At 47.8% G+C, this 22,867-nt stretch overlaps 1 protein-coding gene across 3 annotated transcripts in view; it reads left to right on the top strand.

The window, feature by feature from the left end:
• Positions 1-22,328, top strand: part of PPP6R2 (protein phosphatase 6 regulatory subunit 2) — a 99,189-nt gene extending 76,861 nt beyond the window's left edge. For 2 of the 3 annotated variants that reach the window (XM_065626788.1, XM_065626789.1), the window contains exons 13-24: positions 713-828; positions 2,212-2,297; positions 2,622-2,702; positions 3,715-3,812; positions 6,269-6,326; positions 7,252-7,379; positions 8,423-8,598; positions 10,020-10,182; positions 10,604-10,692; positions 11,907-12,114; positions 20,612-20,767; positions 21,778-22,328. In XM_065626788.1, coding sequence (XP_065482860.1) covers positions 713-828; positions 2,212-2,297; positions 2,622-2,702; positions 3,715-3,812; positions 6,269-6,326; positions 7,252-7,379; positions 8,423-8,598; positions 10,020-10,182; positions 10,604-10,692; positions 11,907-12,114; positions 20,612-20,767; positions 21,778-21,829 — 1,411 coding nt within the window. In that variant the 3' untranslated portion in view covers positions 21,830-22,328. Of the gene's footprint in view, positions 1-712; positions 829-2,211; positions 2,298-2,621; positions 2,703-3,714; positions 3,813-6,268; positions 6,327-7,251; positions 7,380-8,422; positions 8,599-10,019; positions 10,183-10,603; positions 10,693-11,906; positions 12,115-14,472; positions 14,507-20,611; positions 20,768-21,777 lie in introns of those variants that run through there. The other variant, XM_065626790.1, reaches the window with a different exon arrangement.
• The last annotated feature ends 539 nt before the right edge of the window (positions 22,329-22,867 follow it).

Here is a 22,867-nt window from a genome sequence, read left to right as displayed (position 1 = left end):
GATTTTATCTGTGGTGGTTGGAGCCAGCCTCGCGTGCTCCTTGTGCTACATCAAGAAATAATGATTTCTGAATTTGACTTCAGGATTTGGGATACACCGATGTGCATAATGTTGCAGTGAATAATAGTGCTGTATCGCAGAGTTTCGTCTGGGCTGCTTTTCAGCACCTCCCGTTTAACGGCAGAAAAGCTGTTTCCAGACGTGCTGCTGTGAAACTTCTCGCCAGGAATCTCCCGCTGGGGTTCCCGTTACCTTCCCCCATCTCCTCAGTCCCCTTGGGAGGCTGTGGAAAGCGGAATTCTTGTAGGCTCTCCAGCCCCTGCTGTTCAACTGCCTGCTTTGCTGTCAGTGAAGAACCAATGCAGACTCAAAGAAAAGCCACTTGGAGACCGATTGGACTCAGCATTGGCTGCTTTTTTACTTATTATTTCTGTAAGAGGGAATTCTAACAGTTGTAGATTAGTGTCTGTTGTTCTCTTGAATTCATCTGCTTAATACTTCAATTGCAAGTAAAACTCTAAAGCTCTCTCAGTAGCAGTGATGTAAATTCTTATTGCTGTGAGTTTTCTTTAGTGGAAATTATAAGCAGATAATTTAGCTCTGCACTGCGCTTTCCGTGGAGCCGGTTAACTTCGTACCTGGCTTAAGTTTCTCCAGCGCATTGAGACTGGGTGGGCGATCGCTCCCCCCTCAATGCACGTGGTGTTTGCAGGGCAGAAGGCGGCATGAGGCGGGGGAACATGGGCCACCTCACCCGCATCGCCAACGCCGTGGTGCAGAACATGGAGAAGGGGCCCATGCAGACTCAGATTAGCGAGTTCATTAAAGGTACGTGCTCCTTGCTCCTTTTTATTTTCTGTTTTGAGTAAATAACCCTCGCAGGCCTTTCGGAAAAACTTTTATTGGAGATATTTCATGAGGATCTTTTTTATAATGAAAAGAATTTCCAGTTATATATCACCATTTCCCATAACTTAAAGTCTAGACCAGATTTGGTTGCTCTTTGTTTTCATACAATCCCATTGAAATTGTTGGAACTTCATTTTTGCAGCCGAAGGGTGAAGGTATCCCTTTTGTGCTAAAAAATGTGTCTTTTCACCCAGATTTGTGTACATTTGTAGTGGTTATTGACGGCGTCCCAAGGTGGGGTTCCTGGCCGTGTTTCTGTGCTGACCCTCACACCCGTCTGGAGGAAGGGACGCGGCGGGCGGCTGGTCCCAGGGCCCGGCAGCTCTGCCGTGTCCCGTACACAGCGCCAGGCCTTGGCTGTCGAGTCTTCCTCAGGCTGTATTTTCAGAACTTCTTCTGACATTTTTGTGTGAGAGGAGATCAGATTTTCCATCTGCAGCTATTAAGGGAAACAACGAGCACAAACACGAGCTTCCATTTTTGGCGCCTAACGAACGTATCAACCGGCAGCGCGGTGACTTGCTGTGCTGACATAGCTACGTGAAAACGGAGGAGTCAGATGTTTGCGTTGCACAAGTCGCGGTTGTTTCTCTGGCGGGGGTGGCTGCCCTCCCAGCAGCCGCACGGTGCCGTGGTTGGGATTTGTGACCAGAGGGCTGTTGCTGTCGCGCCACGGCGCTGGCTCTCCCTCCTTCACCCACCCTGTCCGCACCCCGGGGACAGACGGGGGTTCAATCTTTCTGAGGTCCCTCCTGCTCGGAGACAGCTGGCGGGAGGAGGTGAGCGAGTGCCATTGCATCGCTCGGTTTGGCTTTTTTCCCCCTCTTTTTGCTACTTATTAAACTTCCTTTATCTCAAGCCCGGAGTTTTTCTTGCTTTTGGCCTGCCAGTTGTCTCCCCAGCCCTGCTGTGGAGTGAGCGAGCGGCTGCGTGGGTGCTTGGTTGCTGGTTGGGCTCAACCCACCACAATCACCATGAGAAAAAAACGAAGGAAAAAGCAAAACTGAAGTCACACGTACGCTGTTTTCAGAAAATTGTAGAAGTTTTGTGTCTTTAGCCCGAGCGAGTTAAGATCGCTAAGACCAGTAACATCTTACTGGTTGGCCTAATGAAAGATGTTCCTTTCTCCAGAAAATTTACCGTTTTTAGAAAATGGGGAGTAAAATGCAGTTCACTTTGCAGAGCGCTGACGTGCTGCGTTACTGAGCTCCTGTGCGGGTGTGCCTGGTGACCGGTGGGCGAAGGGCTTTGGCCGCGTCTCGCGGAGCTGTGACGATCCCCATGGTCCCCTTTGTGTTACAGAGCTGCCTGAAGACTGCAGAGGGAGATGGGAGAGTTTTGTGGAAGAGACGCTGACGGAAACAAACAGGAGGAACACGGTGGATTTGGTGAGCACGGTGATATTGTGCATGTTTCAGATAGGCCCGCTGTCTTCTGGACTTTAACTAAAAAAAAGAGATGTTGCTGGATTTTTTTCTTCTTTTGCTTGCTTTTATGTTATGCTTACAAGGGCAGAAAACATAGTCCAGAATAGTTCTTCAAGCGGCAGCAGCTCTGGTACGTGTTGGTAAACTAGTTGGTGTTTCTGTGTTATTCCTTGGGACAGTCCCTGCCTTCTCAGGAGTTTGGTCTTTGATCATGCATGTGGAATAGAAGCACTTGAGCTTTCTTAGTTTTCACTCATGCTTATTTTTCTCCTGCCCTTCTTTCAGGTGAGCACTCACCACCTGCACTCCTCCAGCGAGGACGAGGACATCGAGAGCGCTTTCCCCAACGAACTCTCTCTCCAACAGGTGAGCTGCTCCTCGCTGTTCCTGGCAAGCTTTGCTTCTCGGATTTGCCCTTCAGCTGGTTTGTAATTTGCCCTTCTGTTTAAAACTGCAAAGCCATGCTAAAATGTTAGCAGCGAAGAGCAGCAAACAGTAGCAGGTAGAGCAGTAAAAAGCCTTGACTTAGGAAAAAAATGAGGTAATTAAGGGTTCGCTTGCATTTAGCAGAGATCTCAGGATCCTCAGAACCCTTTGGACTCTGCTAAAGCTCCATCACACACATGGAAGCTGCTTTTCAGGAGAAAATATTTAAACAAGTTCTTCCAACCTTTTAAGATGCTGAGAACATAAAGAGCATTAGCAGAACACACGAGTTTCAGCCTGTTTAGGAGGAAGCTTCCTACGGGGAGTAAAAACACAATGGCAATCTGAAATCTCGTTAAGGGTAAAAATGAGCTGAAAATAGTTTATATTCTTTTGTCCAGGTTCTCTAACTGGCTGCTCTGACGTTACAAATACCTTTCTTTTCCTCAGCTGATACTTAGTGTATTAAAAAAGGGAAAATGTTGAAAGAATTTGGTCCACTGGGTCAAGAGAAGACAAGATGATGTGACGTGTGCTCGTTCTGAGGAAGAGGGGTTGGGAGGAGGGGGAAAGGACCTTCTTGAAGTCCATGGGGGCTTAAGTTGCAGCAGGGTACATTTTATGTCGCATTGGGGAAAACAAACAGATGAAAACAAACTGATACAACGTTCTGATAGAATAATGAAGCCAACAAATGGTTCTCTAGGAAAATGTCGTAACTCCCTTTGGAAGAAGCTGAGACCAGAGGAGAGAAGCGTCTGTAGGACTTGCAGGAGTCTGAGAACGGTCTGTTTGAGATCCTGCCGTGAGAAAGGGCATTGCAGTAGATGATTTCTCAAAGCTCGTCAGTTTTCTATGATTTGAATGCTTTTTAGAAGCCGTGTTTCCAGCCAGCTTGGCTGAATGTCTTTGGACACCCTGTTGACGGCTCCTCTTGGGTTCCGTTGCTCAGGCCTTCTCCGAGTACCAGATCCAGCAGATGACGGCCAACTTCGTGGATCAGTTTGGCTTTAACGACGAGGAGTTTGCAGACCAGGATGATAATATCAAGTAAGTTTGTAAGACTTCAAGAGCCTTACATTTAGCATTTAAGCCTCTTTGCATCTTATTTTTCTTCTCCCGGTTCAGGTTTTTAAACGCACCTCCTTTGGTTTGGAGCAAACAGAAGACTGATCGATGGCTTGGAAAACAGTTGACCTTTTTTCTTTTTATAGGAGCGCACCCCAATCTCCAAAGACAGTTCTAGAACCAGTGAAAAGAGCTGCTTCATTTTGAAAAGAAACATTTTTTTAATAAAACATGCAATTATCATCCAGCTATATTCTAGATTAAATTTAATTGCACAGAAAGCAAAGCATTAGAGCTGACTCCAGGCAATTTTACAGATATTCTCCTGTGGCATTAAGTCCTTCTTGAAATTAGGAGTAGAGAGAATAGTTTTCTGATGAAGTCCACGGAAAAAATTAGCCATTTTCTCTCTTCTGAAAAAGGAAACATAGATAAGGCAGGAGTGAACAGCAGTTCAAAGAAGGCAGATACAGGTGGATTTAATGCTGTGCGACTTGCTGAATTCAGTGCTTGGAATTTGTGCTGCTTTTATAGAAGGACTGTTGTAATCTGATTAAAACCACAGCTCACCTTCCCACCTTAGAAACTGTAGCTAAGGAAATGACTGGGGCTGTAATTATCCCACTTGCCCGTAATGGTTCTGAAATTATAACAATTTAGTGCACATTTATTGGCAGAAGAGTGTGCCAGGAGGATACCCAGGGGGTTTCCGGCTCCTCTGTTTTGCCCATTCGCTTTCATCCCGTGGCAGAGTTCGTCTCCATCAAAAGAACCATTTGTGACCGAGGCGACAGGACAGTGTGTGGCAGCGCCCGCTGCACGGGTCGGGTTTGTTCTGCTGAGTCCCCACACAAACCGGCAGCTTTTAGCCCAGAAAGCTCCACATACATCGCTCTGGCTCCCCCGCCGCTCCACCTCTGCTTTATTGAGGATTCCTTCGCTGGTCCTGCTCAGACTGTGTTCTCAGCAACGACCGTGCTCCATGAAATTCCTGACGTGAAATGACGAGCTGGAAATAGTTTGGCTGCTGCCGAGTTGCTTTCAAGCATGAATCAAAGCAGAGTGGTGAGATCCGCAGGGTCTCGGCAACTCCAGATAGTTGGGAACGCTGTTCTAACACGGAGAAAGATTTTGGAGTCCAGCTTTCCATCTTTTTTTCTGAGCATTGTAGGTGTCAGGAGCTTTAATCAGGCCAAGGTCCAGACTAGAACGAAAGTTGAGTTGAATGTGAGTTGCTTGGTTCTACGTATTTTTTTAAAAAGAAAATACACTTTTAACTGAGCAGGTAGCAGCAAATACTGAACTTGTGTGTGTGCAGGTGGGGGGGAAGAGTTAAGTTATGTGAGGAGCTGCTAATGTCTGTTTGAAAATGAAGATGAAACGGAACAAAATTGAAAACAGGGATGGGCTGTCTCTGTGTTTGTGATGGCAAGAGGAGGAACATTCTGCAAAAATGTTCTGGCGTTGAATGTTCAGAGTGGTGCTCCCTGTCATCTCTTTTCCAGCCATTGAAAAATGCTGCTTGTATGAATTTGAATATTTTACAAAGTCTTAGTCAATGTCCTGCTGGTTTGCATGACAGTATTTTTTACTAACTGAACAGTCTTTAGAAAGAAAGAATACTGTCCAAACTTAGAGATCCGGTGAAAAAATCCTGCGTGGACCTGGCCGGGGCTGCCGGGTTGGTGTTTGTTGGCCTGTAGCACCCTCTGCTGTTCTTAACAGACGCTCTTGGGTCTGGATCAGAAATTGGGTTATTAGTGACTTTTGCGGCCGTCGTGTTTTGGTAAAGCAATGGGCTGATTGAGGCACCGGTACACTGAGATTCCCTGGAGTTCCTGTAATTAATTTAGAGCAGCAGGTGCAATCCCGTCCGGATATTTTGGGGTAAATCCCCAGTGCAGGATTCCGGCTCTCAGCGTCTTGGCTCAAGCTGAGGAACCCAGTGGGATCCTTGGGTGAGCGTCGGACGGGAGTCCCAGGGCAGCTGGGCACAGCTCCTTCTCTTTTTAATTCGTTAGGAGTTGGTTTTTTAATATACGTTCAGCTGGAGATACCTAGTGGAAAAAAGTTCAGCTGGCCTTGATGCCGCGTAGGTACCGTGAGAGCTGCAAAGTAAAAGCCAGAGGTTGCTGCGGAACCCCAAAACACCAGATCAACCAGAGAATGACAAAGGTTGTTCGCTCAGGTGTTGAATCACACCCAAGAATGAAAATCCTACCTATTCTTTTCAAAAATAGGAAATAATCTTCCATCTCAAAGAGAGGAGACCTCTGCACATGGTACAAAAGTGAATATTCAGGGAACGAACGCAGAAGGCGTTGGGTGGTCACATCAAGTACTTTTTTGGTTCGCTGTCCTCTGGCCTCGTGCTGGGGCTGCCCAAGTGCTTTGCCTCTTGGTGCCACCGCTGACGTTTCCTTCTCTTCTTTTTTCAGTGCTCCCTTCGACAGGATCGCAGAGATCAACTTCAATATCGATGCTGATGATGACAGCGTAAGTGGGTCTCTTGGGATATTTATTTAATAAGAGAGATTCCGGCAAGTGAGTCAGTGCTTGAATTAGCAGTTGTCATTTGGAAAGATAAAAGAACCGGTATGTTATTTCGGTAAATGGAAACCGGTGCCTGGGACTCAGAGCATCGCGGGTACCCTCACAGAAGCTCATCACAGAACCTGTCCCTACGTGTCGTCGCCTTATTGGGATCCTCAGAGCAGGACTCTTGATGCTGGAGGAATCTGCCTCTGTCTGCAGTGTGAATCCGTTGTCCTTCTTTTCACTTTGCTAATCTTGCCATACACAGACAAGGAGAAAATGCGAATGGAGAGGATTGGGTTTCTTACGGGTCTAAATATTGCTGTGCTGTGTGTTGCCTTTTCTGTTTCACTGACCTAGATCGATGCTCCTAGAGGCAGCTGGACAGTGGCTTAGCAGAGCTGATTCCAAACTCATCTCCTGACCAAAGCTAGTTTTAGTCAATACTAAGACTTAGGTTTTTTTAGTCTTAAAATACTTTATTTTTTTCACTTAAACAGTACTATGAAGAGCACTTTTTTCTTTCTTTTGGCTGCTCTAGGCAGTGCTCTGGAGATACAGAAAATCTGTTTTATTTTGGATCTGCCGCCCAAGTCTGCAGCTGCCAGGAGCTGTTTATGCACTTACCTAAACTTGGTTTTTTTGTGAGTAGACAGTTTAAGTGTGTTGGAAGTCTTCTGCAGCTGTGGCTTTGGGCTGTGCACCGTCTGGAAGTCACCACTTACTCTTTTAATTGGGAGATCTTTTAATTGAAAGATCCCAGAATGCTTAAGTAGAGAGATCATTTGTCTGTTTACAGGGAAATCTCGCTTTACCCGTGCCTGAAAAGTTCTTGTTTCTGTCTCCGAAGAGTGGAATTTGATTTCTTTTTAATTTTCTATTTTAGCCCAACGCTTCCCTGTTTGAAGCCTGCTGCAATGAGCGGATCCAGCAGTTTGACGATAACGAGGAGGAGGAAGATATCTGGGAAGACAAGGAGATCACCTATGCAACCCAAGTGAAATCAAGAACACGGTAAGGTGAAAACAAAAGATCGATTTTTAAATTTTATTTTGTTTTCCCTAAATAGTATGAAACCGTAATTTCAGTTAAGTGGATGTTTAATTTTTTGTTATTTTTGTGGGGTGAAGCCTTTTTTTCTGACATAAACCGGAGTGCTTTCTGTGTCCTCAAAAAGAGGTGGTGGTTTGTCCTGAATGTGGAATGAAGATCCAATTCAAGGCAATGCAATAATAATGGAAACACCTCATTACTGAGTCTATTATAAAATATATTTAAAAAAAAATAAACCCCTTAGTTTGAAATACTTGGACCTTAGTCCTTTCCTTGTACCCACAGAGGAGCAGGTTGACAGAATTGCGACGCTGAGGGCAGTTGACAGAATATTCTTTTTCAGGATGTCAAACGAATAAAAGCCTGAGCCTGAGTGACCTCCCACGGTGCATCTCTGGCATTGCCAATCATTGCCAGTTTTCCCATCCCTTTGATAGAGTCAATTATTAAATAAAGTTATTCCTGTCATTCTAAGCCTGAAAATATGATCGAATGAGACAGGGAAAACGACCAAGTCCTCACCGTTCATTTGCCCAGTGTTAGTAAACCGATGGTCTCGCTCGTACCCGAGCTGATGCCACCCGGCGTTCCCCTCGTTTGCTGCTCGTTTGTCTGCTCCTGTCCATCTACAGCCCTCAAATGTCGCTGCAGCATCTTTCCCGTCACAGCTCTGATGTGTTTGGACAAGTAAAGCACTCCAGGAGTTGGGTGGCGATATCTCGAGGAGCATCTGCTGTTGCCTTCTGAGCTTGGGCTCCGTGGGGAGACAAGCCCTGTAAAAGGAATTCAGCGTTGCTCCATCAATTCGCCGCTTGTGCTTTGCTCTCTGGGCAGGAGGGATAAACTGCCGTAAGGGTTTGTCTAATTCCGACTTCTGCAATTTAGATTTGGAGCATCTCAGACCTCGGCGAGTTCGTCAGAAAGTGATCTTTAAAAATGGAGTTCTGCATTTTATTTAGATTATTTCTGGGCGTTTTAGATTAATTCTGAGTTTTGCTATTTAGATTTGGAGCATCTCAGACCTCAGAGAGTTCATCAAAAAGTGATCTTGAGAACGGAGATCACGACTGTAGCGTGGACTCGGAAGAAGAGGAGGAAACGGAACAGCAGCCGCCTCCTTCCTCAGCAAACAGCAACAAGAATAATGTTTCTGAGCAGAAAGACTCTGACTCCTCTGAAGGTAAAGAGTTTCAAACAGCCCCATCCTGTTTGAAACGAGATCTGTGCCGTCTGTGCAGAGCAGCGCTTTGCAGATCGCCGGGTTTCTGCTCTGTAATTCCACCTGTGCACACGAGAGGTGGGAATTTCAGGCGTCATTTTTTGCCTCTGAAATGTGAGTTTGAGCCCTGCCCAGCTTCTTCCAAATAGCAGAGGGACGCTGCCTTAGGCTGAGGCAACTGCACAGGTACAAGTGTGATCATAATCCCAGCTCTTTTAAGTGCTAATGAACAAAATAATAATGGAGTATTATGACATAAGCTCCTTAAATCATAAGAATTTTATGCAGACCCTTGCCCAGTGTCTCCAGACTCCACGTATCTGCCTTTTCCGCCTAATTGCCTTTCTAGTTTTAGTCTGCACGTTGTAAACCCGCTCCTGCGGGGCCCAGAGTGCAGAGGGACGAGGTTTTCCCAGATCACGACACAAATGGTGCTCTGTAAGTGCGTGAGACACAGTGCTGTCAGCAGAACGAATTCAGTCAGCTGAAAAAAGGCACAAAAATGTTTTCCCAAGCGTTCATTTCTCATTTGGTGCAAGCACTTTCCATTTTAAAACATTGCTTTTTCTAGGTGATGTCTTTGTATTTAACTGTGAGCAAAATGCGTGTTTATTCCAGTAATTTGCTCTCTACATGCATTGGATAGTGTTGGATATTTTCAGTTGTTAAGAGGAAGAACCAGTATAAACACCAAGGGCAGGCTGTGCACAGTGTGTCAGCTCCGTTACCCTTCCAGAGGCTCCTGTTCAAATGTTGGTTCCATTTTGGAGTGAATGTAGACTTGGGTGGATCTCTTCCACTCTGTTTTGTTGCGTGCAGACCTGTTTGCAATCCTTCCTCTTTCTTGAGAAAAGGTGATGAAAAAAGCTTTCTAAAAACTGGTGATTTGTAGGAATAGGAGCACGTTCTAATGAAGGAAGGTCAAGTAGATACTTGTGGGGCTGGGACCAGCAAAACCAAATTATGTTCTTAGTTTTGCTCAAGATCACTTCTGTGATCATAAATGTTTTAATCCGTGTATCCGTTCCTGAACCGTGGTTGTCAAAATTGAACCATTAGTGGTTGAAATGGTTGAAAGCCGTGCCATGCAGCTTTCGATGGGAGCCGGGGTCGTTGGAGCTGAGCTGGAAAGCACTGGCTCACGGAAGGGAGGTGTTCCTGATGTCATTTGTCTTCATTGCTGCTTCTCTCCCGCGGATTGCGTTCACATTGATCAGAGAGGGTTTCCCCGCTGGCTGTCGGCGGGACAGGCAGCTCCCTGGACGGGGAAGCAGTGCTGGTGGGCGCTCTGTCCGTGGCTGTCCCCGGGGTGGGTTTGGGGTGTTTTGGGGTGACCGGAGGCCCCGAGCTCCCCAGAACGCCCGTGCGTGTTGTGTGCGCAGGCTCGGGCTGGACGGCCGTGTTCGAGCCCGTCAGTTCCAAGCCCCCCGCGCCCTGCGTGGCCATGGACGTCGGCTCCAGCGTCTGGGACTCGGCCGCCCCCGAGAACGCCGCCCCCGAGGAGAAGGGCTGGGCCAAGTTCACGGACTTCCAGCCCTTCTGCTGGTAAGAGCCACGCGTTCTTTCGGGTTTGTTATAGTTCTTGAAAGAAAGAATATTTGAAATCTGGTTTGATGGAGCATGTTGATTGTTATCTTTTCTTCTTCCCTTTCCCTTCCCCTTGCTACCCCTTTTTATTTTTTAATATTGTCTGAGTACTGTGGATCGGGGCTTCATACTTCCCTTTGCCTTCCAGTGCTTCTCACTGGTGTTGGCATTCATCTCTTCTGACACAGGAATATTGATGTATCATTCATCACTGCTTCTACACTGAGAACATAAAATAAACAAAGGAATAAGTTTTTTAGAAGTTAAAAATATTTCTGTAAAGAAAGAGTAAGCCGTCGTGATTCCCAGCGTCGGGGATACGTAGAAGCACGACGGAGATTTCTGTACCTCGTCCTCAAGGCTTTTCCTCCCGCTTTAGCTCGGAGTCAGGCCCACGGTGCAGCTCTCCAGTTGACACGGACGGCAGTGATTCAGGTGGAAACCCGAAGCAGAGTCCAGACAAGAACTGTAAGTACAATATAACACAAATGGATTATTTAAGCTGTTTGAAACCCCGCACAGTGAACTGAGTCTCCTGGGGAGAACCTCCCTCCAGCGTCACCCACCTTGTCGTGCTGGAAGGCTCTTCCGTACAGACATCAGTCTACTGAAATAGTAACTCAAAAATCCTGAATGTTTGTCGGGATCATACTATTCAGCAAGAAAAGCGTGAAATTTAAGTTAGTAAGAGCAGGCGTCACAGAGACACTTCATTTACAAACTTTGAAAGTCCTATTTTAGCTGCATGCTTAATTATAAAATTATTAATACTTGCCAGAAATTAAAAGGGTTGGGTAAGTTTCTGTTGGTAACAGTTGGTTCGCTCCAGTCTGATTTCTTTCCCTGCTCCTTTCTGAGCAAGGAGAAATAAAATTTCACGACAGACTTTGGAAGTAGATTAAACCTGTGTGCCAGGAGGGCGGGTGGCGCTGGAGGGGAGCGCGGTGCCCTCCTCCCCGTGCGCACGGGGTGCCCTGCGCGGGCACCCGGGTCGGGCTGGGCAGGGCTCGGTCGCTGCTCGGGGTCCCCGGGCACCCCGTGCGAGCAGGTACCGCCTTGGGGAGCAAGAACACTTTGTGAGCCTTCAGCGCTGCTTTGCCGCTTCTGTGAGAGGCTTTTCTAGTGTGCGGAATCGAAACCGTTGGACGCTTCAAAAAGTAGAGCTGCTTAAATGCCACCCAGAGCGGGGGACCCCGGCGCTGCCTGCCGCCTCTGTTTGGAGGTACGCCGGGCAGGGAGTGAGGAAACCCATCTCCTCTGCTGCTTGTATTAAGCACAAACATGAGGTGGCAGGTGGAGAACGCTGATTTGTGGGGTTGTTGTTTGTGGGGTTTTTTTCCCCCTACTTACAAAAGTAGAATCATAATATAGAGTCGCAGGATCATTCTAGTTGCAAGAGACTCTTAAGATCATGGCGTCCAACCGTAACCTAAATCTCGCACTACTCCATGTCCCTGAGAACCTCATCTCGGTCTGTTCAGCGCCCCCAGGGATGGTGACTCCACCACTGCCCTGGGCAATAATATCCCGTGATGTGCGACTGGCACAGAAACAACCATCTCAAAATGCACGGTAGTTTTAAACGGTCAGTTTTACACCACCCTGCTTACTCGGGGTCGTGCCTGGGGAGCTGTTCGTGTGGCTTGGTTCATTTTGCAATGTGAATTATCTGCTTTTCTCAGTCAGCGCCGCCTCTCCCTGCGTTTGGAACGTGTGTGTGACGAGGAAAGCGCCGCTGGTGGCCTCGGACAGCAGCTCCTCAGGAGGCTCGGACAGCGAGGACGAGGAGGACAAGGCCGAGAGCGTCACAGAGACCATCAGCACCGGCTCGGGCCAGGAGACCATCAAGCTGACCATGGATGCTAAAAACGAGAAGGCTGTTTTCACCAGGTGCGGAAGGAATCGCCCCGGGCTGGGGGTTAACGTGGCGCTGTTCCCTCGTAGGCGCCAGGGATCCAAACGTCCTGTGTGAGGATCTCTCAGCTTGCTCCTCACAGGGAGGAAGAAAATATGTTTGAAGAAAATATTTATAACGGGTTTATCTTAAGAAATGTTTGTGGCTCGTTTTAGCCACTGAGCCACGTTGCAGAAGCATCGCCCGTCTGTCTGTCTGTCTGCCTGCACAAGGGATCTGGACGCGGGCTCACGTCAGGGTTGGGTCACACAGAAGAGTTGAGCAAACGCGCACGTGATGGCAAGTGCGGGGGCTGGCGTGGGGTCATGTGCAGGGAGGAATGGAATGATTCAGGCTCTCGCTTCCCCCTCCAGAGTAGTGTATTGTAGACAGTACATGGTAAAGAATGAAAAATGGCAGGAGAAGATCTAGGAGATCCCGAGATTTGTTAGCGTTTGGGCACCAATTTGGTTGGAATTGTATGTGCTCAGATCTAGCGTACTCTGACCACTTGAAAAGCAAAGTTGCTTTTCAAAACAGTTCACCTGGGTGCACCCAGAAATATTGCTCAGGTTTAAGATATTTGCGTTTTTTTCCTTATATTCCTTACAAGTATGTAGGGTATGATTTAACTAGTTGGAGTCTCTTTATTTCATGCATCTGACTCAGGAACAGGTATTTACTTTTTATAACCGTTTTGATGATGATGATGTGGCTTTTGGCTGGTCAGCGTGAGCTGCCGGGCACGTGTGCACGCTGGGGCAGATAACCGCTGCCGGGAGGTCGGGAAACAACCGGGGTTACACAACTGGTAAATGAGGGGAGGAGTTAACCAGGGGTCAGGCAGCTCTGAACTGAGGTTTTAATAACGTGCCCGGTTTTTGTTCTTGATGTCCACCTCAAATGGCTTTACCCTTCATAGCTGGAATGAGTGAGATGCCAGAGATGCCTCTGCTTGCAGGGCTGGCATCTGCGGAGCGGTTTTGGTGAGCGGGGCCGGTGTGCGTGTGGCCGAGCAGGCTGGCTTCACCAAAGCCAAGGAGGAGAAACCCTGCCTGCTGTGCCAAGGGCAGCGCCTCCCGTTCCAGTTTTCACTGCGCTCGCGTTACATCTACTTAAATCCATTGGCTCGTGTAGCTCAAACAACCCCTGCTCCAGACGTTGCTCCTCTCCGAATGCATGTTTTTGTGAGTAGTTGTATTTACACACGTACTGCCTGCCTGGAGTCACAGCCGCACTGTAAATCTTATTTGGTGTGTTCTTACATCTTCCATGTTTTCTGTAGCAGGTAGGGAATTTTTTCCCTGATTTGGCAGGTTGGATGTTGTGGGCTGTGCTGCTGGTTCACGCAGTGTAGTTTGGAATGTGTTTCTCTCTAAATAAGTGTAAGTATCTTGGGCACTTGCAATAAAGACAAGGCTTCTGGTTTTGCGTGACTGCAGTTCTACAAAACTAATTCCATTTTGGCAAAGAAAGTAAATACTTGGATAACCACAGTCTCCACTTTAAAGGTGTCTGTAGCTTTTCACGACTATAACCGTAGCCAAAAATAAAAATAGAAGCAGTGGGAAGGCAGAAACCTGTTGCCTGGTGGTGGCTGCAGCTGCTCCAGCTCTGGTCAGCGGTCCGGTTCCTCCCCGGGTGCGAGCTGCCGCGTGGAGCCGTGACAGTAATGCAACTTCCCGAGCAATCTGCCTCTTGACGGAACAGACGCACTTGAACTCAAATGGCCAGTAGTAAATAAATTCATTTCTTACCACGCTCCTTAACGATTCCGAGGAAATGAGCTACATCGACAGTTTAAGAATGTTTCCAATTGAATATGTGGTTCCCGCTGACAGTTCTGCTTAAAGTAGCCTTGTTCGTAGTTTAAAAACCATACCAAGAGGGTGTTTCAGATGTATTTAGGGAACTTCTCTACTTCAAGTGTGTTTAGCAAACATCCTTTCCTGTATCTAATTCTATGCAGTAATTTCTTGTGGAAAAATCAGTAGTTTTGCAGAAGTTCTCTAACAAAAGACCTTCCAGTATTGCCAGACCTCGCTCTTCAATAACTTTAGAATGCGTGTGTTAGGCTTGAAAAAGATGCTTTTTATGGTGCAATGAATCTTCTGCTTTTTCGTATCTTGATCTGAATTTTCTGTGCAAAATGTGGTGTTCAGTGATCGTGCTGTTTGAAAAAGCTTTTGCGACGTTCCTGCGCGTTGTGCCCGCAGGAGCAGCCGAGGGTACGGTTGCAAAGTTAACTCTCGTGTCTGTTTTTTCAGCGATCTTTACTGTTTTCTTTTCTTTCTGTGCTTCTCTCTGTTTCCGCCTCTCTTGCCGCCCTTCTCTTTGCTGTGGGTGTTGCTCAGAGTATTTAGACCTGCAGACAGAGGGTATGTATGACGGGGACCTGCCCAGGGTTCCAAACATCCACCTGACAAGTCCTTTCTCCCATTAATTCCTTCATACTGGGCTGGAAAAATTGCTGTTGGACCGTTGGGCTTGGGAAAGCTCATCTGTTCACAGCCCGTTAAAACAGATCCTAGAAATTCTATTTTAAAACGCTGAATTTGGGGTCGCGCATCGTCCTCTGTGAAGGTACGCGCACGGTCAGCACAGCCGTCGACGAGCCGCTAAAAACCAAATATGTCTATTAGCTCCACGCATCGTGTCCTCGAGCTTCTGCCATTCCACCTGTTTGTGAGCTCTTTCTGCAAATAGGATTTTTGGTATACATATTTTGACAGGAAGGGTCGTGCTCTGGTCTCCAAGCCTCGCTGGCTGCCGCAGAAACCCTGCCCAGGGCTCCCAAGACTTTCTCGCAACAGCACTAACAAATGTTTCACTCGCATGCCGCAGTGTGCCACAAAATAATCATCAGTGTGGTTCCTTATTTTTTTAATTTTTTTTTTAACAAAAGCGTTGATTTTTTTTCTCTCCCAAAGCTTGCTTTCTGTTTTAAATCATGGGATTTTACTAATTATCTTCTAGAATGTATCCATTGACATGAATTTTCCCAGTGGCTGTGCAGGCCAGCAAGACTGTGCCGCAATTTCTGGGTGAGCGCAGAGACAAGCAGAGAAATTCCCTGGATTAAACACGTCTCATAACTGTTCCATCCGAAGAGGAGAATGTTCCAGCAAATGTGTGAACTTTGCGATCTAGAAAGGACAATTGTCTGATGGACAGAAACACCATCCTGACTTCTCTGAGCAACAATCACATTATTATTTTAACAATGAACGCTGCCATTTTAACAAACTTTTCAAAGTTTTCCGGAGAGCAGAGTAAGCAGTGATGAGACTTGCATTTAATGGGGAAAGCAGAACAATGGATGCAAAAGTATATGCAACACGAGCAGTATTTTTGTTGTGCGAAATTACTTGCATTTCCATGTCCGCGTGCTTCATTTTTAATTGTATGCCATTAACCCGAGCTTTTGCATTTCTTCTTTATGATTTTCAAAAGCTGTCTGAAGTATTTCTCTGCCGAATTGTTCAAAATAAGGTTTCTAAGCAGCTGCTTAAAAGATGAGCTGCACTTAATAATTAAACAAATCCAGCTTTTGCTGTGCGTGGTGATAGTGGGCTGGGGATGTTTGCAACTTTTCATTTCTCTTTCAGTTTATTAACTTTACCTGAAATACTTTTTTCCCCTTTAATATTTCCCTTTCCCTTTTTCTTTCTTTTTTCCTGTTGTGTATGTTTGCAGTCCCTTCTCCTGGTGCCTCCTCACCCGAGTAGCTTGGATAAGCAGCTGAAAAAGAAAGTTTAGAGAACAATAATGCTCCCTCTCTGTTAAAAACAAAGATATTTCCTCCGTGTCTGTATGATACCAACTCTCATTTAGTGCATTCGTCAGCTGTGCAGACAGACACCATAGGTGCTGCAGCAGTTTCCTTAGAACTGAGGTGAAAATGAGCCAACAGGAGCAGTTTCTGCACTTTGCAGAAATTTCGGCAACCTCTGCCGTAGGGTTTCTGTAAAACCAGCGTGCAAGCCTCCTCGTGTTCCTGCTCGCGCACGGTTCTGGGCTGGAAGCGCCTGACTTTGGTTTGACCAGCAGCGCCAACCCCGAATTGCTGAAACAGCTCAGAAATAGCGGCTGGCAGCGGCTCCTGGGGACCCAGCAGGACCCCTGGGCGCAGAAACGTCCCCGCCGAGCGGTCACGTTGTCACAGTGGATGTTTTGAGCTCTCCTGCTCTGGGATACGTTGTTCTGTTGGTTTTTTCCCCGTGCCTGTTGCTCTCGCATGTTGCTCGTGGCCGCCCTTGCATGTGGGGAGCACGAAGCATCAGCATGAAGGGTTGTCTTGGTGTCTCCCCTTGCTCCCAAACTGGGACGGGTTACTGGGACGGGTTACTGGGATGCGCTGAGCCAAGGATGAGGGGAACCAGCATGTGGTGGGAAATGGGGCGCGGAGCACGATGCCGCTTTGTAAAGTCGCACTGCATGTCGGTGTATGTTTCTTCAGGAGAAAGAAAAGCGACTCCTCCAAGGTCCCGTTTCACCAGAAAGCTTTTCCAGTCAATGCTGAACACTTAGAAGATCCCATCGATGACGCTTATTGCGCTAAGCTGACACAAGTGTGGGCTTTTTCGATGGAGAATCGCGCGTGGGTTTGGAAGCCACACCTCCCGTGTTGTGTGACTTTGTCCGATTAACAGCCAACAAATAAGTGCCTGGCGTTGCGAGCAGGGCGAGCGTGGCGCGGCCGCCCTCGCGCCCCTGCCCTGCTCTCGCGCGTGGTCCTCGCGGGGCCGGGTCCTCAAGGACTTGCCTGTGGGCTCAGCACGAGCCCCGTGCCCAGCGGCGCGTTTTCCCCGCCTCTTGCTGCTCGGTTTGCGGCACCGCTGCTTTCCCAGCCTGTCTGACCGCCTTTCGTCGTCTGTGTTACTAATTGTTCACCAAAGGGACTAGAGGGTGCGTAAAGGGCGTCCCCAGAGCCGCAGTAGTGAGTTCAGAGGTGGGTACCATTCAACCCCAGGGCTCTTTCATTCACTATCAAATCCTTATTTCCCCCAAATCCCCAAATCTCGGCCTTTTGGAACCACAGCCCGAATTCTTCACCGACCCTTTGGCAGTGAGGTGTAGATCAGTGATGCATTTAGCGTCAGGAGGAGCTGCGTTAGGTGCTGTAGCACCTGGATTTTCATTTAGTCCTGCGATTCAGGATCAGCTTGACTTATTTTGAAGCACCAGCAGCCGTAATAGCTTGATTTGTCTCACTCGGTCCGAGATGCTCTCAGTAAACAGCGCAGTGCAAAGACAGGGCGGGAGTGTGACGTGTTCTGCGGTGCTGCTGTCAAAATGCGTGTTAAAAAGAGCTTTGCATCATGAAACTGCGCAAGAGAGGTGTCAAAAAAATCGCGATGCGGAAGTGTTTTCTTGATGAAGCTGGTGGAAATCTACAGGAAGAACTGAATTGTTATCGAAAGTTAAGTGAGCTCCTGGCGCTTTCCTCTTCAGAAATAGCGTATTGCTTTAGCTGGGTATCAGTTTTGATATAAAATGTTTTTTTGACAACTTCAGTGATTATGAAGTGTGAACTTTGAATCCTGTTTTTCTAAGAAAACATTGCGCTTCAAGGCAAACAATGGCATCGTCAGCCCGAGGAAGCTTCGCGACTGCAGGGTTTGGGCATGAAAGCAAAAAAGAACGAACAGCCAGTTGGTAGCACCTGAGGGCTGGAATGAGGATGTGTAATACTTCTTGTTTTCATGTGTTATATTACGCGTAGCAGCAGCTGAGAAGCCCACGCTGTCTCTATGGCAGGTGTTCCCCTCGTGCCCCCCACGTGCACGGACGGGTGCGTGTAGATGTTGCACAGACACCAGCACCTTGGAGCAGCAGCGTTTCGGGAGCAGCAGCGTTTCGGGAGCCTTCCTTGTCTAATGCACGTGCACATCAATTAGTGTGAAAGAACAGCTTTTGAAGTAGTAGCATTTTAAATACTTCTGAGCTTAAAATTACTGCTGTAATTTGTCACATAATTATGGAAGTGCAATCCAAGGGCTTGGCAGTACCGTCACCCAGAGATGTGATTGCACCTGCCTGAAGGAACTTGCTGCCTTAACAGACAAACCAGCGATGATGTTTGAGATGAAACCCATCGGCAGGAACAGCAACCACTGACGTGTTTCCCTTCCACCGGCTTTACGATCCCCTGCGGTGCTCCAAAGCAGTCGGTGACCCTGTGGCATTCAGGGCGTTCCTCGGTTCATCACCCTCAGGTGGCGATGGCCAGAACTCCCCAGATTGCCCGTTCTGAAGTTGGCTTTGGCAGGAGGTGTGTCGAGAGGAAACGGCCTCGAGTTGCGCCAGGGGAGGTTGAGGTTGGATCTGGGGACCAGTTTCTTCCCCAAAGGGCTGTGGGGCATTGGAACAGGCTGCCCAGGGCAGTGCTGGAGTCACCGTCCCTGGAGGGGTTGGACAGATGGACATGAGGTTCTCAGGACATGGGGCAGTGCCAGGGCTGGGGAATGGGTGGATTCAGTGATCTGGAGGGGCTTTTTCAACCACAATGACTCTATGTTTCTATGAAAAGCCACTGTTCTGGACAGACTTACGCTTGCTGTCAGGACATTTGTACGAGCGGCTTTGAATTAGAGCTTAAAATTATTAATTCTTTCTGAAGGCAGAAGTATTAGAGATCTGTTTTCAGAGCTTAACTAAGAAGAGTCTAGAGTAGATTCTTCCTCAGCCTGCCCTAACCAGCCTCATGAGAGAAGAGCCGTGTTCCCCGCGGGGCGAGAGAAGAGCCGTGTTCCCTGCGGGGCGAGAGAAGAGCCGTGTTCCCCGCGGGGCGAGAGAAGAGCCGTGTTCCTTGCCGGTAACAGCTGTGTCCTGCCCGCAGCCCGGTCGGGGTTTGGAACACGCAGCCGGGCTGTTGGTGACGTGGAGGGGACACTTGGGTGGACAACTGTGCCAGCCTGGCCTGAGGGGACACCCTGGGCTGCTAGAACAAGCTGCCCAGAAGGATCCTAATGTTTCTAGGTACTAGAGTTTATTGCAGGCTAGAGCTAGCTGTGTGGGTCCTGTGCTCTGTGTCCGCACAAGCCCGTGGTTGGTTTCCCGCTGGCCCGTCCCCGTCCCGCTGCAGGGGTTTGCGTGCCCAGCTCTGCTTTCCCGCGAGCCGGCTGAAGAGACAGAAATTTCCATCCCCCTCCGTGGTCAGATAACCTCAGGACTTCATAACATCGGAATCCTCGTGTCATGGAAATTTCAGTGATTGAATTGAAGAAGTTTATCTTTGAGCAATTTAAATCTCCTGAGCTCCCTTGTCTTGCGTGGGAAGTCATTTTCTGATGACATTTCTGGTAACTTAGTTCAGTTCTCTGCCGTCTCATCCATCCCCTGCAGTTTCTCCAAGGTATATTTTTTGTTCCTGTGGTATTTCTTTTTTAAGAGCATATTAGCCCTTTAGGAAGATAAATGTTTTTATTTCATTATTCCTCATTTTTTATGTATTTTTTTCAAGAGCACACGGAAAAGTAGCTACAGAAATAGAACCTTGATCTCAGAATCTCCATCACATCTTAATTACCTGTGATCAGACTGTGATTATATGTCTGCATTATAAACTCCCCCGGCAGCTGGTGACAAGATTCCAGCTCAGTCATCTGCTGAGCTTTCCTTCCATTTTTGTAGACGTGCTCTCTGAAAGGAGGAGAAGTCATTCTTGAAACCAGGACTGGGTTAAAACTGGGAGGAACATCATTCACATGCAACCTCGTTCTCTGCCGTAGAAGGCAAAAAATAGAGATGTTCATAGCTATCTCTTCTCCAGTTAAAACTACAGGGCTTTTGGATACAAGTGCAGAAGATTTGGAGGTTTTGTGCTGGCAGGTTTTTCCTTTTTCAGGATTTGAGCTTCTGTTTGTTGTAGGGAGATGTCCTTGGGAATGTCCACCCTCAGGCACGAGAATCCGATGCGTTACTGAAAGCGAGTTCATTTAACCGCGTTTGGCTTCTGAACATGCCGCTCAGGAACATCCAATCAACGGGTTTAAATTCCACAGGATTTTGGCTTCTGTACTTAAATTTAAGTCATTTCTAGGTGTGGACAGAAGTATCAGGTGCCGCTGGGGACCAATCCGTAGAACAGGGCAGCATAGGTGCACTGTTAGATCAGAAGCACGCTTGGCCAGAACCTGCCCTTCTGGACCCTCTACACCTGGGGAGTCTTGGCCACAAATACTTGACGTTTGCGTCCTCGTGCTGTCGGCTCCCTGGGGAACGCGTAGGCTGGGCTTTGCTGCAGGAATTGCCAATGCCTTTCTGGAGGAGCTGTCGTTCTTGTGCGCATTTGGTGTCTTGATTTTAGGAAACGTAGCCTCCGGCACACACACGCTGCTTTTTAATTCCAGTTTCTTTTCAGTTCGCATTTCTTTATGGGATTTTTGTGGCCTGTGCTGGGAGAGGAGGAGGAGGAATCTTGTTTTCTCGGTTGGAATTTAAGCCTCGTTAATTGCCATGTTGATGTGAACTTGAATTCTCCCCACACAGTGATGCGGACTGCATGGTTATCGACAAGCTGGCCATCGCTGACATGGGAACAACGAAAGCCTCCAGACCCCTGAACAACGTGGCCCAGCGCTCGGAGGAGCACCAGAACCCCCCCGCCGTCGTCACGAACGTCACGGAAACAGCCACGAAAGACAGGTGGGATGCTCAGGACTCTCCTTTGCCAGCTGCTGACACAGAGTCGGTTGGTACCGTGTCCCTGAAGGTGGTTGTTCTACCACTAGGCTATGCTCCAGGTTACACAAGTGGTAAATCTGGAGCACCTTGGAGGGCGTGATGCTGCAGGTAGCGTAGAGCTGTTACCACAATATATTGCACATACCTTTCAGTTTCCCAGAAGTGTTGTCAAATCATCACATTTTACTGAAATAACGGACTTCTCAATTCTTACTCATGCATAACAAACATGGGTGTGCGTGTTCAGGTGAACGTATCGATGTTTGCAGTTAAAATATTATGAGGGACGATGAGAACGTGTTTGGTAACTGGAACTGGAAGTAATCTCTAAGGAGAAATGTTAATAATTCTTTTGTGAATGTGACAGTTTAGGTCTTTTTAAATACGGCAACCCATCCTTCTGCGTATCGAGTGCTGTCAGCTGCGCAGCTTTGCTCTGGCTCCTGGTTTTGGCATCGATGCCGCGGTGCCGCTGCTCTTCTGGAGCTAAAACAGCCCCTCGCGGGTGCTCAGTGCTCCCGGAGCAGCGTGTGTTCAGTTGAATCCCAGACGATGGTGTTCAGCTGGAGCCAGAGCGGAATTTCTTGTGTTGGGTGCTTCTGGTGAGCAAGAAGTTCTGACCAGCGCTTGGAGCTCCGTGCAGCCGATCCGCTCAACTCCTCTCCATTGAAATCTGCCTCGGGACCCTGACGGTCACATTCCAAACTTATTTAATTAAGGTTGTGCAACCGGCGGTCAAAGCTGACTTCTCAGTTCCTGTTTTGCCTTCTAAATTTAGTGGTTTGTAAAGGATTTGAAGGAGGCTCTCATTAGAAATCTAATAACGTTTGAGCAGGCAGAAGAAACAAAAATAGAGGGAGGATGGTCAGATAGCACTGGAAAGTTTCCACCCAGGATGAACATCAGCTTCAGGAGCGAGTGTGTCCCAGGAGTTGCATTTCTCTAACGTTACTCTTTGGGTTTCTCTTTAGGAAAGAAGACGTCTTGCCCTGTGCTGAAGCCACGTTAAATGGCCCCGCTTGATGAATCAGATGCAATGGGACGTGTGTGATCCAGGCCAGGCTGCTACCTGGTGATGCAATTTGTCATTTTTTTTTTTCATTTTAATTTTATTTTTTAATAAATGCTGCATTGATGAGAGAGCTGGCATTCAGGACCAGACACGCAGTTTCGACACCAACAGTCTGTTCTGAAAGACACTTGCATTGTCTAAATGTAGCATTGATCAGTTAGTCATCACAGGAATGATGGGGTTCTTCCCAAGCAAGCCTTCTGCCTAATTTCAGTTCATTGTCCCCTTGCCCCTCTCCTTTGTTTTTGTTTTGTATTTGGGGTTCAATCCTATTTTCTTAGTGTTATTGCACACAGTATTCAGCTTCTCTTCAGAAAGGTAGCAGGTCTAACGCTGGGACTCGGACAGTGCACAGGAGTCCCGCAGTCGTGTGACCAAAGTTCCCGATGGAGCTGCCTCCGGGCAGCGTTTGCACCGCTTTTGTATAGCAATAAAGCCTTATCAGAAACATTTCATAGGAGGAAAAGATGCAAACACTTTAAATGCGATGAAGCAGGGAGGGATTTTATTTGACGTCTTTGTGGGGTTGGGGGAAAGTCGCTGACGTTGTCCCAAGCCAGGGCCCGAGCAGGTAACTCGCCGCGATGCCGACCCGTCCGGAGAAGCGGGAGGTCTCTGCGTTCCAGTGAATTGCTCGGTGCTCTCTGCTCCAGAGGCGCCAAGTTCAGTGTGGAGCTTGGGGCCGTTAGCGATCGCTCTCTTCTGTCCACGCCATGGAAACTCAGCTTCCCAGACGTCTCCGATGGCTGCGGAGGACGCCAGGAGGTGGCGGGATGTTTGCCGGCCGAGACGAGAGCGACCCGCGGGACTGCTGCCGTGCGGAGCGAGAGCACAACCAGGTTATCAGGTGTTTGCTGGCTTTTTGGAGACTCTTGTATTTTCGAATTATTATGGAAATACTTTTTGTTTTGTTCTGTTTCTAAAGTTTTTAATGGATGCAGGAACAGCAACACTTTTGCACTTTGTACCTAGTGACAACATTGGAGAGC

The sequence above is a fragment of the Caloenas nicobarica genome, chromosome 1, assembly GCF_036013445.1.
Source record: "Caloenas nicobarica isolate bCalNic1 chromosome 1, bCalNic1.hap1, whole genome shotgun sequence".
NCBI lineage: Eukaryota > Metazoa > Chordata > Aves > Columbiformes > Columbidae > Caloenas > Caloenas nicobarica.
Note: the sequence above shows the minus strand (reverse complement) of the source record. Positions and strands in the feature narration are given on the sequence as shown.